Source organism: Micromonas pusilla (genome assembly GCF_000151265.4).
Source record: "Micromonas pusilla CCMP1545 genomic scaffold MICPUCscaffold_17, whole genome shotgun sequence".
Lineage (NCBI taxonomy): Eukaryota > Viridiplantae > Chlorophyta > Mamiellophyceae > Mamiellales > Mamiellaceae > Micromonas > Micromonas pusilla.
The window spans coordinates 190,354-202,705 of record NW_003315898.1 but is presented as its reverse complement, the minus strand read 5'-3'; the positions used below and the strand labels follow the sequence as shown (position 1 = coordinate 202,705).

General features: G+C 68.9%; 7 protein-coding genes across 7 annotated transcripts; 2 read left to right on the top strand and 5 right to left on the bottom strand.

Moving 5' to 3' along the window:
- Positions 1-347: 347 nt before the first annotated feature.
- On the top strand, positions 348-1,016 carry MICPUCDRAFT_66502 (uncharacterized protein; the record flags this gene model as incomplete). The annotated part of the gene is made up of 1 exon (XM_003064473.1): positions 348-1,016. The coding sequence occupies one exon, from the start codon at positions 348-350 to the stop codon at positions 1,014-1,016; it is 669 nt and encodes a 222-aa protein (XP_003064519.1).
- A 40-nt stretch (positions 1,017-1,056) lies between these two features.
- On the bottom strand, positions 1,057-2,093 carry MICPUCDRAFT_54266 (uncharacterized protein; the record flags this gene model as incomplete). The annotated part of the gene is made up of 2 exons (XM_003064299.1): positions 1,057-1,645; positions 1,726-2,093. The coding sequence occupies 2 exons, from the start codon at positions 2,091-2,093 to the stop codon at positions 1,057-1,059; spliced, it is 957 nt and encodes a 318-aa protein (XP_003064345.1).
- A 230-nt stretch (positions 2,094-2,323) lies between these two features.
- On the bottom strand, positions 2,324-2,494 carry MICPUCDRAFT_54265 (uncharacterized protein; the record flags this gene model as incomplete). The annotated part of the gene is made up of 1 exon (XM_003064298.1): positions 2,324-2,494. The coding sequence occupies one exon, from the start codon at positions 2,492-2,494 to the stop codon at positions 2,324-2,326; it is 171 nt and encodes a 56-aa protein (XP_003064344.1).
- Positions 2,495-2,649: 155 nt separating this feature from the next.
- On the bottom strand, positions 2,650-4,065 carry MICPUCDRAFT_54264 (uncharacterized protein; the record flags this gene model as incomplete). Its single annotated transcript, XM_003064297.1, has 2 exons — positions 2,650-2,924; positions 3,039-4,065. 2 exons carry the CDS (start codon positions 4,063-4,065, stop codon positions 2,650-2,652), a joined length of 1,302 nt encoding a protein of 433 aa, XP_003064343.1.
- Positions 4,066-4,577: 512 nt separating this feature from the next.
- MICPUCDRAFT_54263 (uncharacterized protein) lies at positions 4,578-6,131 on the bottom strand (the record flags this gene model as incomplete). Its single annotated transcript, XM_003064296.1, has 1 exon — positions 4,578-6,131. The coding sequence occupies one exon, from the start codon at positions 6,129-6,131 to the stop codon at positions 4,578-4,580; it is 1,554 nt and encodes a 517-aa protein (XP_003064342.1).
- A 224-nt stretch (positions 6,132-6,355) lies between these two features.
- Positions 6,356-10,229, top strand: MICPUCDRAFT_23429 (uncharacterized protein; the record flags this gene model as incomplete). Its single annotated transcript, XM_003064472.1, has 8 exons — positions 6,356-7,006; positions 7,204-7,397; positions 7,461-7,600; positions 7,967-8,355; positions 8,554-8,792; positions 9,024-9,366; positions 9,427-9,663; positions 9,831-10,229. 8 exons carry the CDS (start codon positions 6,356-6,358, stop codon positions 10,227-10,229), a joined length of 2,592 nt encoding a protein of 863 aa, XP_003064518.1.
- A 61-nt stretch (positions 10,230-10,290) lies between these two features.
- On the bottom strand, positions 10,291-12,077 carry GOX1 (glycolate oxidase; the record flags this gene model as incomplete). Its single annotated transcript, XM_003064295.1, has 5 exons — positions 10,291-10,575; positions 10,597-10,879; positions 11,090-11,278; positions 11,430-11,820; positions 11,957-12,077. The coding sequence occupies 5 exons, from the start codon at positions 12,075-12,077 to the stop codon at positions 10,291-10,293; spliced, it is 1,269 nt and encodes a 422-aa protein (XP_003064341.1).
- Between the last annotated feature and the right edge of the window lie 275 nt (positions 12,078-12,352).

The following is a 12,352-nucleotide window of genomic DNA, read 5'->3' as shown; positions in this document are numbered from 1 at the left end:
CGACATCGACGCGCGCGAAGACCTGTGGCGGCGCGGCGTCGACGAGATGCGCGCGTCGTGGAAGTTGCTAGAGGACGGCGTCGCGACGGTGGAGGTGATGGAGGTGGACGGCGCGCGCGTCGCGGTGGCCACCGCGCCGGCGACCGCGCCGCGTTTGCATTCGGGCGAGTCCTCGTCCTCGTCAGCGCGCTTCCCATAGACTGCCTCCCATACGACCCCGTTCGCGTTGTGAACGCCGTTCCTCGAGGCGTTTGCGTTTGCGTTTCGCCGCCGCCTTCTTCGTCGCGCTCGTCCAATGAAACGTCCACGTCATCAAACAACTAACCAATCACATACCTTCCCCGTTCATGTCGCCCGCCGATCGATTTAACAGCGGCGGTGCATCGAAAGTTGAGAGCGTCGGGCGCGTGCGGGCACGCGGGCGCGTCCCGCGCGGCGACGCGCGTGCTCCGCGTCGTCGCGAAGGACGGCCCGGGGCCGGGGTCGGGATCGGGCGCACGCGCGTACGCGTACGAGTACGAGAAGCCCGGTCACGGGTGGGTGGCGCGGTTGGTCGAGCGCGCGGCGGCGCCGCCGACGCCGCGCGACGTCGCCGACGTCGTCGCGAAGATGAACGCGTCGGCGAACGGCCGGGGCGACGGCGACGGCGACGGCGGCGGCGCGTGGCGCGTCGGGGGACGCGGGGGGCTCGTGGCGATATGCGAGAGCTTGGGCTGGACGACGTGGGCGCCGGAGGAGGTGGCGAGAGCGCTCGTGAGGAGCGAGCGCGAGTGCCGCGAGTAGAGCGAAGGACGACGTCGTCGATCGATCGATCGTCGGAAAAACAAATTAGGGCCGTTCTATACAAGCGAATGTCGGGGTGGAGTTCAAAGGCGTCAGTTGGCGTTGAAAGGCGTCGAGGGCGGGTATTGAAAGCGAGGGGTGGGCGGAGAGAGTCGACGGGCAAAGTCCTTAAGGAACGGCGTTCACCACGCGGACGGGGTCGTATGGGGACCAGTGTACAGAACGCACCTTAAAACGCCACCTACGCTCTCGCCGCTCGTCGTCGTCCCCGCGTCAGTCCAGCGCTTCTAAATCTCTGTACGCGGACTTGGGCATCTCGCCGTCCGCGTCGAGCATGTGCGCCTCTTTCTCCGCGTCCGTCCTCCCCCGGCGCGGCTCCACGCCCACGGAGGCGTCGTAGAGGATCCGACGCGGCGGTCGCGTCGACGTCGTCGTCATCGCGCCTTCTTCGTCTCCGGTCCGGCTTCGGCGACTCGTCAGACCGCCGGTCGGCGCTGCCGCGATCGCGACCGCGACCGCGCCGCGCGCGGCGGTCGAGGGGAGCGGCGGCGGCGGCGGCGCGCGCGCGGCGGACGTCTTCGTCCGACACACACTGTCCGACACGCGTCCGACGCGTCCGACGGCGTCCGACGGCGTCACGAGCGGCGTCGCGGCGATGACGTCCTCCGTCCTCTTTCTCGCGGCGGCGACGCCGACGAGCGCTCTTTCGCCGTCGTCGTCGCGTGGCGGCGGCGCGACGCGGTCGTCGTGGTAGTCGTCGTCGTCGTCGTCGTCGTCGTCGTCGTAGTGGCGCTCGGCGCGCTCCGGGTACGTCAGGTACCGCGTCGACGCGCGCGGGCCGATCCCGAGTCGATCCATCTCTCTGAGGAATGTTTTTTTCATCGGTCAGTTGAAAAGGGGCGCGATCAAATGTTGAAACCGGACGATGGGTGAAAAACGAACGTGTGTGAATGCTTGCAACGAACGCGCCTGAGGCGCGCGACCGCGCCGGGGGAAGTGAGGTCCGCTACGGTGTCCCCGACGTCGATCTTCGCGTAGACGCGCGCGAGGCGCTCCTGAGGGAGGGGAGGGAGGGAGTGAGAGCGAGGCGGTGAGGTCGCCGCGGACAGACGGCGGCGTCGGATCTCGCGATCGACGGACGGACGGATGCGTTTTCTCTTCCGAGGACGCGACGCGCGCGCTGCGTTCATCACCTCGAGATCGTCCATGTCGCGTCGCTCCTTGTGCGCGCGCGACACCTCCAGCTTCCATCCGTGATGCTTGCTGGAGCTCGTCGCGGCGTACTCCTCGTACTCCATCGCCATCGCCATCGCGGCCGTCGGACGCGCGAGGTCGAGTCGCGGGCGCGTCGGTCGTCCGCGCGTCGCGAAGTGACCGCGACGCCGAGGAGGCGGACGGTCACGCGTGATTATTGCTGACGAGGTGCGTTCTAAACAAAAGTTTTTCACCCATCGCCCGGTTTCAACAATTAATCGCGTCCCCTTTCAACTGACCGGTGAACTTTTTTTGTATGGAATGGCCCTTCGCTCGCCGATAAACTCTACCTCGACCCCCCGCTCGCCCTCGCTACCACGCGGTCGATGAACGTCCCGCTCCGGTGCGTCGCGCGCGCAACCTCGCACGCCTCCACGACGCACCCCGGTTTCTTCCCCGACGCCACCTCCATCGCCGCGCACGTCGCCTCTCTCACGCCGTCGTCCGCGTCGTCCATGTGCACCAAAAAGCCCTGCGGGGTCGTTCCGGGGTGAAAGGCAGTTGAAAGGCGTCAGTGGTGGAGTTGAAAGGCATCGCGGGCGGGGATTGAAAGGAAAGCAGCGAGGGACCCTGGGCGGAGAGAAACGAACGCCGGGAGAGAAAGTAAAGTCCTTAAGGAATGAAGTTCACAACGCGAACGGAGTCGTATGGGAACCGGTGTAAGGATGACGACGGATGACGACGCGCCTTCAAAAAGTACCCCGTGTTCGTCTCGTCGTAGTCCGGCGCGCACGTCTCGAAGAACGCGGCGACGACGCCGCACGTCGCGATTCGAATCTCGTTCCGCGAGTCGTCCATACGCTTGAGTAGTTCCGGGTAAATCTGGCGCCGCTCGTCGTCGCTCAGCCGGTCGCCGCAGACGAGAAAGAGGTGACGAAACGCGTGCGCTGAGGGTCGTTCCATACAAAAAAGTGTAGTTCTCCCGTCAGTTGAAAGGGACCCGCGCGATCAAATGTTGAAACCGGGCAATGGGTGAAAAACTTTTGTGTAAACTTTCGCACCCGACGCCGCGCGCGTGTCCGCGTAATAATCCTCCTCCATCGCGCTGATCAGCGACGGGAGCAGGTCGCCTTTCCGGATCACGGAGAGTAACGCCTTTCCGGAGACGGTTTTATTCCGCAGCATCGTCCCGAGCGCGACGACCGCGGCGTATCGCACCGCCGCCGCCGTCTTCCCAGCGCGCCACGTCAAACCTTCCAAAACCACCTCTTCGATCAACGCGCCCGCGACGCCGCCGCACGCCGCCGCGCGGCGCGCGTCCTCGAACAGCGCGTCGAGAAGGCGCAGCAGCGCGAGCCGGAGCGTCGGCTCGCGGTGCTGTCTCGCCGTCGACGCGAAAATCTTTCGAATCGCGGCGGCGTTTGAATCGTCGGACAAAACCTCGGGAGGCGCGCCCAGGAGCAACGCGCCGAAGACGCGTTGCCCCGCGCACTCGCCGTCCCACCCCGCCTCCTCCTCGGCGAGCGCGGAGAGAAGCGACGAGGCGTGCGCGAGGAAGAGCGCGTCGGGTCCCGAGGCGTGGCCGCACGCGGCGGCGAGCGCGGCGATGGCGCGCGCGGGCGCGGAGCTCTCCGAGGGGGGTAATCCGATCCCCCGCGGCGCCGCCGCGGCGCCGGCGCCGCCGCCGGCGCCGGCGTCGACGCGTTCGCTCCCGCCCTCGCCCTCGCCGAGGCCGCCCGCCTCCGCGGCGCGGAGCTGGAGCAGGACGCGGAAGAGGTTTTCGGACTCGCGCGCGACGTCCGCGCCGGCGGCGGCGACGGCGTTGACGACCACCGCGAGCAGCTGCGCTCGCACCGCCGCGTCGTCGCACGCGCGCAACGATTCCGACGCGAGGCCGCGCGCGAGCGTCGCGATGGGCTCACCCGCGAGCGACCCGGCCGGCGCGGACCGCAGCGCGGCGGCGGCGATCACGAGCGCCGACGCGCGCTGCGCGGGCGACGCGCGCTCGCTCGTCGCGGCGTCGAGCGACAGCGGCAGCCAATCCGCCGGCGCCGCGTGCGCGCCTGAGAATCGAGGGTAATTGTCCATACGAAGCGACGAACGTCGGGGTGGAGTCGAAAGGCGTCAGAAGCGGAATCGAAAGGCGTCGAGGCGCGTGTGTCGGGATTGTGAGCGAGGCGTGGTGGGCGGAGAGAAACAAACGCCGGGAGAGAAAGTAAAGTAAAGTCCTCAAGGAACGGCGTTCACCACGCGAACGCGGTCGTATGGGGACCAGTGTGAGGAGAACGAACGCGCCTAAGATGCGCGCCGCGCCGACGACGCGCTCCGCGGTGTCCGCGTCCTCGTCCGACACCGCGGCGTTGAGCGCGGCGATCACGGACGACAAGTACCGCGCGTCCGCAGCCTCGCTCTGCGCGAACGCGAGCGTCGTGCCGAGCAACCGAGCGCCCGCGTTTCTCTGCGCGGCGGTCCACTCCTTCGGGCCATTCCATACAAAGCGATGTCGGGGTGGAGTTGAAAGGCGTCAGATGGAGTTGAAAGGCGTCGAGGGCGGGCGTTGAAAGCGAGGGGTGGGCGGAGAGACGAGACGGGAAAAGTCCTTAAGGATCGGCGTTCACCACGCGAACGCGGTCGTATGGGGACCAGTGTATAGAACGCGCCTTCGTCTCCCGCAACGCGAGCGGGAGGAGCGAAGGGAGCAACGCGCGGACGAGCCTTCGAGCCCCCGGCGGGGGCGCGCCGGCGAACGGCGGCGGGAGCACCCCTTTTGCCGTCCGGTCGTCGACCCCGGCCTCGTCGGAGGCGCCCTCGCCGCCGAGCCCACCAATCCCGAGCGCTGCGTCGTTCGCTTCGCCGACGACGCGCACGAGTTCCAACGCCGCGACGCCGTTCGCCTCCGTCTCGTCGGCGACGCCGGTGAGTAACATCGGGAGAAGCCACCGCGCGCGCGGCAGCGCGCACCCGCGTTTCACGGCGTCGTCGTCCGCGTCGGCGGTCGTCTCGACGTCGACGAGCCCGGGAGGGACTTTGCCGCAGTCTTCTCTGTGATCACCTCTTCTCTCACCTCCTCCTCCCCCCACTCCCTCCCCGCCGCCGCCGCTCGATGTCGTCATCCACCCCGCGAGCGCCTTGTGAAACGCCGCGCGCACCGCCGGCGCTCGGTCCGCGCACAGCGGCCGCGTCCCCGGCGCGAGCGTCTCCGGCACCGCGGCGTCCGGCACTGCCCCGGCGCGATGCAGCGCGTCGACGGCGGCGACGACGGCGAGCCGCACGGACGAGTGTCGATGCCGCGCGTTGGCGAGCGTCGCCTTGAGCATCTTCATCGCGCTCGCGGGCGGCAACGCGCCAAAAGGCGTCGCGCGAGCGATCGCCTCGACGAGCGCCGCGCACGCGCGCTTGACGTCGTGGAACTGGTCCCCGCTCGACGCGTGGACGACCGCCGCGACGTCCTCCGCGAACGGCAGGAGTAACGTCGACGTCGTGGCCGTTTTTTCTCCGGAGGCGTTCCCTCCCGCGATTGTCGTCGCGCGCGTCACCGCGCGCGTCGTCAGCTCGACGCACGACAGACGGATCTCCTCGCTGGGCTCCTCCACCGGCGCGGTCCCGACGATCTTCACCATCGCGGGCAGCAGCGACGGGAGCGCGACCGCGGTCGCGCCCTCGCCGTCGTCGCGTCGTAGGTCCCCGCCGTCGCATGGGTCCCCATCGGGACCCACCATCGGGTCCGGGAGCGCGTCGAGGACGTCCGCGACGAGCTGCGCGCACTTCTCGCGCACCTTCTCGACGGAATCGAGGAGGCCGCGAAGGATGGACGGGAAGAGGACGGGCACGAGCGCGCGGAGGAGTTGCGGCGACGGCGCGGGCGACGACGCGTCGCCTTTCAGGAGCCTGTGATGCGATGCGCGCGACGGGGAGGGACGGTGAGGAGTGAGGGGTGAGGAGGACGCACGGACGGACGCGCGGGCGATCTTCGTCTCGTCGATCGAACGAACGAACGAACGTGCTGCCGATCGAACGACCGATCGATCCCGCGCGAGCGCGCACCTCTTCGATAGGGCGTCGAACGCGCGTCTCCGCACGGCGCGATCCGCGTCCGTGACGCTGTTTATATCTCTCTGGACGCTCGCGGCGAACGCGTCGCGCTCCGCGTCCATGACGGCAGACGCCCGCGCGTTCGCGGAGCAATGATCGTTGACCGTCGTCCTTTTCGAGTTCCCGCCATCATGCGTCGCGTCGGCGCGTAGTCGCCAGTCGTCGTCGTCGTCGTCGTCCCCGTCCTTCACTCGTCGCGTCGTCCGACGCGCGGCCGCACGCGGAGGCGGGCTCCGAGGCGAATCGCCGCGCGAGCGCGTCTTCCGCGCGCGGACGCCGACGCGTCATGTCCTCCGCGGCCGCGTCGGGCGCCCCGCCGACCGCGGCGATCGGCGCCGACGATGCGAATAATCCGACGACGAAGAACGCCGCGACGGTAGTCGACGTCGACGAGTCCCCGCCGCTGTTCGCGACCGCGTCGAGCTTCCCCGGCGCGGACGACGCGTCCCTGAACGACGAGGAGTGGCTCTCGCGCGCGCTCGCCGCCGCGGCGACGACGACGGCGACGACGACGGCGTCGTCGTCGTCGACGAACGATCCGCGGCGCGCGTCCGACCCAGCGCCGTCGTCGTCAGATCCCGCGCCGCGCGCGACCGCCGCCGCGACCGCGCCGTCTTATCCGCCGCGCGCGCTCGCGACGACGACGTGGCACGGCGACCGCACGCTGCTCATCGACAACCACGACAGCTACACGTACAACCTCTACCACCTCATCGCCGCCGCGGACGGCGTCCCGCCGGTGGTCCTGCGAAACGACTCCGTCACCTGGCCGGAGCTCGAGCCGTCGATATCGTCGCGGCATTTCGCGCGCGTCGTGCTGTCCCCGGGCCCGGGGACGCCCGACGTCGCGGGCGACGTCGGCGTGTGCATGGACCTGCTTCTTCACGCCGCGGAGACGCCGATACTCGGCGTGTGTCTGGGGCATCAGGCGCGTTCTGTGCATACACTGGTCACCATACGACCGCGTTCGCGTGGTGAACGCCGATCCTTAAGGACTTTTGCCGTCGCCTCTCGACGCCCAGGGTCCCTCGCTTTCAGACCCGACACACCGCGACGCCTTTCAACTCCATCTGACGCCTCTGAACTCCATCCACCCCGACGTTCGTCGCTTCGCGTTGAACGACCAACCATCAGGCGCTCGCGGCGGCGCACGGCGGCGCCGTGGTCCGAGCGCCGAAGCCGACGCACGGGAGAGCGCACGCGTTGCGACACGACGGCGACGACATGTGGCGGGGAATACCGAGCGGCGGCGGCGGACTCGTCGGCGTGCGGTATCACTCCTTGGTCGTGGACCCGGGGACGCTGCCGGAGTGTTTGACGGCCACCGCGTGGGTGGACGGCGACGGCGGCGAAATCGGCGACGGTTCGGGTTCTGGGCGCGACGGTTCGAGTCCTCCGGTGGTCATCATGGGGATGCGGCACAAGACGCGGCCGCACTACGGCGTGCAGTACCATCCGGAGAGCGTGTGCTCGACGCACGGCGATGCGCTGTATCGAAACTTCGCCGCCGCCGCGGACGCGCATTGGAAACGTTTGGGGCCGCCGAATGCGGCGCCGCGGCCGTCGCGCGTGCTGAAAGGGCTGGACCCGAGCGACGTGAGCTCCGCGCCGAGCGCGTGCGCGCCGACGCCCCCCGGGACGGAGGACGGCGACGGCGCGACGAAGCTTCTGTGGGCGAAACTTCCGAGGGCGCTCGCCGTCGTCCCCGGCGGCGCGGAGGGCGCATTTTGGGGGCTCCACGGCGGCTCTGGCGGCGGTTCGATCCCGGGAGTCGTCTCCAAGTCCGAGGCGTCGATGGATTCGTTCTGGCTCGACAGCGCGACGGCGGCGACGGCGACGGCGACGGCGACGGGGGGGACGTGCCCGAGGAGCCGGTTCTCGTTCATGGGCGGAAGAGGCGGCGCGCTGTGGCGTCGCGCGATCTACAGGTGTCCGCCGCCGCCGCCGCCGTCCGATGAAAACGGCCCGACCGCGGACCGAGCGTTCAGGACCGGCGCCGCGCCCGCGTTCGCCGGCGGGTCCCTGACCGTGACGGACGCGACCGGCGCGTCGACGACGCGGACGGGCGTGAGCGTCTTGGAGTGGCTCGAGAGCCGGCTGCGATCGAGGAGATGCCGACGCGCCGAGGAGGTGACCCTGAACGTGAAACGGTCGCGGGAAGATGAAACGTCAACCGACGAGCCCGCGATCGACGACGCCGACTTCATCGCCGACGGTCGCCTCCCGAACCTCCCGTTCGACTTCATCGGCGGGTTCGTCGGCTACCTGGGGTACGAGATCAGGCGCGTTCTATCTCACACTGGTTCCCATACGACCGCGTCGGCGTGGTGAACGCCGATCCTTAAGGACTTTACTTCCCGTCGTCTCTCTCCGCCCATGGTCCCTCGCTTACAATCCCCGCCCGCGACGCCTTTCAACTCCGCTTCTGACGCCTTTGAACTCCACCCCGACGTCGCTTCGTATGGAACGGCCCTCAGAGCCGAGTGCGGCTGTCACCCGCCGTCGCGCGCGTCGCCGACGCCGGACGCCGCGCTCTTTCTCGCCGACCGCGTCGTCGCGATCGACCACGACACGGACGACGTGTACCTCCTCGCGATCGTGAGCGACGCCGCGTCGGAGCTCGAGTCGCTCGCGGAGGGCATGGAGCTTCACGGCGCGGCGAACGCGGCGGCGACGGGGTTGTGTCAGCTCGCCGCGGAGGAAGCGGAGGCGGAGGCGCGCGCGTGGTTGAGCGAGACGGAGGCGAGGCTCGCCGCGTTGGGGTCCTCGGAGGCGGCCGCGAGGGCGCTGGACGACTCGTGCGCCGCCGCGGGCGCGGGCGCGATGCTGGCGCTGCAGATCGCGCGCGAGAAGGCGGCGAAGGAGGCGGCGGAGGCGGCGGAAGATGGAACGTCGATCGTCGCGTCGTCGTCGTCGGCGTTTGATCCCGCGCGAGCCGGGTTCCGACTGCGAAGGAACCGCGAGGCGTACGTGGCGGACGTCGACGCCGCGAAGGCGCTCATCGACGCGGGAGAGACGTACGAAGTCTGCCTCACGAACGAGCTCCGACGCGGCGGCGGCGGCGACGGTGACGACCGACCGTGCCCCGACCCCGCGACGCTCTACGCGGTGCTTCGACGGACGAACCCGGCTCCGTACGCGGCGTATTTGAATTTCGGCGGATGCGGCGGCGACGGCGCGCGGGGGTTAGACGACGCCGTCGTCGTGTGCTGCTCCTCGCCCGAGCGCTTCCTGAGGCTCACGAAGAAGCGCGGCGGTCGCGGTGGCGGCGATGCGAACGACGACGCGACGGTTGACGTTTCATCTCCCGACGACGACGACGACGACGGCGGCGGCGGCGGCGCGCGCGCGCTCGAGGCGAAACCGATCAAGGGCACGGCGCCGCGTCGACACCCTCTGAACGGCGAGGACGACGTCAGAGAAGCGCGCGAGCTCGCGTCGAGCGTGAAGGACCGCGCGGAGAACCTCATGATCGTGGACTTGCTCCGTAACGATCTCGGGCGCGTCTGCGTCCCCGGGTCCGTGTCCGTCCCGGGGCTGATGAAGATCGAATCCTACGCCACGGTGCATCAGGCGCGTCGTAGTATCACACTGGTCCCCATACGACCGCGTCGGCGTGGTGAACGCCGATCCTTAAGGACTTTTCCCGGCGTCTCTCTCCGCCCACGCCTCGGTTTCTTCTTTCCCCGCCCTCGACGCCTTTCGACTCCGCCTGACGCCTTTCGACTCTCACCACCCCGCGGAACGGCAAACCTCGTCAGCTCGTGAGCACGGTGGTCGGGACGAGGGACGAGGCGGCGGCGTCGCCGGTCGCGTGCGCGCGCGCGGCGTTCCCGCCCGGGTCCATGACCGGCGCGCCCAAGCCTCGGACGATGGAGATCATCGACGCGCTGGAGCCGAGCGCGCGCGGCGCGTACAGCGGCTCGATCGGGTTCTTTTCGGTCAACGACGCGTTCGACCTGAACGTCGTGATTCGAACCGCGGTTTTGAAGCCGGGCTCGAAACCGGGCTCCGGCGAGGTGTTCATCGGCGCGGGAGGCGCGATCACGACGCTGAGCGACTCGAGCGCGGAGTGGGAGGAGGCGATGCTGAAGAGCAGGGCGATCGTACGAGCGGTCGAGGCGTGCGACGAGCTCGCGGCGAGAGGCGCCGCGCCGTGACAGAGTCTATCATTATTAATCACGTAATTACGAAGAGCGGCGCGAAGCGCATATATTCCTACTAGAGTTTCGACGTCGGCGCGCGCGGCGACGGCGACGTCCACGCCGCTCTCGCGATGCCCTTCTCCCGCGCGTCCCTCGCGCTCGTCACCCCCGCGAGCCGCATCGAGCTCTCGAGCTCTTCCGTCAGCACGTCGATCGCTTTGCGCACGCCCGCCTCGCCGCCGCACGCGAGGCCCCACGCGACCGGCCTCCCGATCGCCACGACGTCCGCTCCGAGCGCCAACGCCTTCAGCACGTCCGACCCCCTTCGCACGCCGCCGTCGAACACGACGGGCACGACGTTCTCGGTCGCGGTTTGTGTAACGCTCGTCGCGTTGCCGTTACGACCGTCGTTGACGCCGGCGACGACCTCCGCGAGCGCGCGCAACGTCGACGGCGCGCCGTCCAGCTGCCGCCCTCCGTGGTTCGATACCCACACGCCGTCCACGCCGTGCGCTACCGCTAACGCCGCGTCCTCGCGCGTCATCACGCCCTTGAGGATGATCGGAAGCGCGGGGACGATCGACTTGAGCCACGGGATGAGCGAGGACCACGTGAGGCTGGCGTCGCGGTCGCCGACGCGCTTCGCGATGCGCTTTTGCGCCGCGCTCGCGTCCGACGACGAGGGCCGTTCTCCTTTCAAGCGAACGTCGGGGTGGAGTTGAAAGGCGTCAGTTGGCGTTGAAAGGCGTCGAGGGCGGGGATTGAAAGCGAGGGACCCTGGGCGCAGAGAGACGCCGGCAAAAGTCCTTAAGGATCGGCGTTCACCTCGCCAACGCGGTCGTATGGGGACCAGTGTGAGATAAAACGCACCCGACTCGGATGAATCCGAATCCGAATCGTTCCCGCCGCCGTGGTCCACGTTCGCGAGCTTCAGCCCGTCGCGCATCTTAAACCCGTTCCTCACGTCTCTCTCCCTCCGCCCCAGCGTCGGCGCGTCCACGGTCACGACGATCGCGGTCGCGCCCGCGAGCGCCGCGCGTCTCGCGAGCGCCGCCGTCGCCGCCCTGTCGCGTCTCAGGGTCGTTCCATACAAAGCATTGTCGGGGTGGAGTTCATAGGCGTCAGTTGGAGTTGAAAGGCGTCGAGGGCGGGGATTGAAAGCGAGGGGTGGGCGTCGAGATGCGCCGGGAAAAGTCCTTAAGGATCGGCGTTCACCACGCGATCGCGGTCGTATGGGAACCAGTGTATAGAACGCACCTCACGTACAGCTGGAACCACATCCGCGCGCCGCCGCCGTCGCCGATTCCGCCGCCCTCGCACGCGCGCGCGATCCTCTCCACGCTCGTCGTCGCCTGCTGCGCGGCGCAGTACGGCACGCCGCGAGACGCGCACGCGCGAACCGCCGCGCGCTCGCCGTCCGGGTGCGCCATGCTTTGCATCGCCACCGGCGCGACGAGAAGCGGCGTGCGGAGTTTTCTTCCCAGGCCGATGGCGGGCGCGGACGTCGACGTGTCCACGTCGCGGACGTCCACGAGGACGCGCGGCCACAGCGTCACGTCCGCGAACGCCGACGCGTTCGCGCGCAGCGTCGACTCCGTCTCCGCGCCTGGGGATGGACGCGCGGGGGAAGGACGCGAGGAGCGGAAGGTGGTAAAGAATGATGAGTCGGTTCGCTCGCTCGACGTGTGGATGTGGGCACTCATCGCATCGCGGGCGTTCGATCGAGGCGGGACGAGGCGCACCGCCCGCGAAGTAATCGAAGTCCTGGCGGTCCATGACCCTTCCCGCCGCGCGCTCGAGGTCGTCCAGGCACACGACGCGATCGAGGTCGACTCGCCCGACGCCCTCGCCGGAGGACGCCATCGGAAGCCGGACGGAGCGTGCGCCCGCGCTTCGACGACTGATGCTGATGAGAGCGATTCCATACAAAAAAAGTTCACCGGTCATCAGTTGAAAGGGGAAGCGATCAAATGTTGAAACCGGGCGATGGGTGAAAAACTGTATTATAGAACGCGCCTGTGCCGCACAATATTTCGCGATCGTCGAGCGCCGCTCACGCCGCGTCCGCAGATCGCGCCGCGCGCGACGTCCTCCGCGAGTCGCTTCGCCCTCGCACCGCGCGCAGGTCTCCCTCGCGC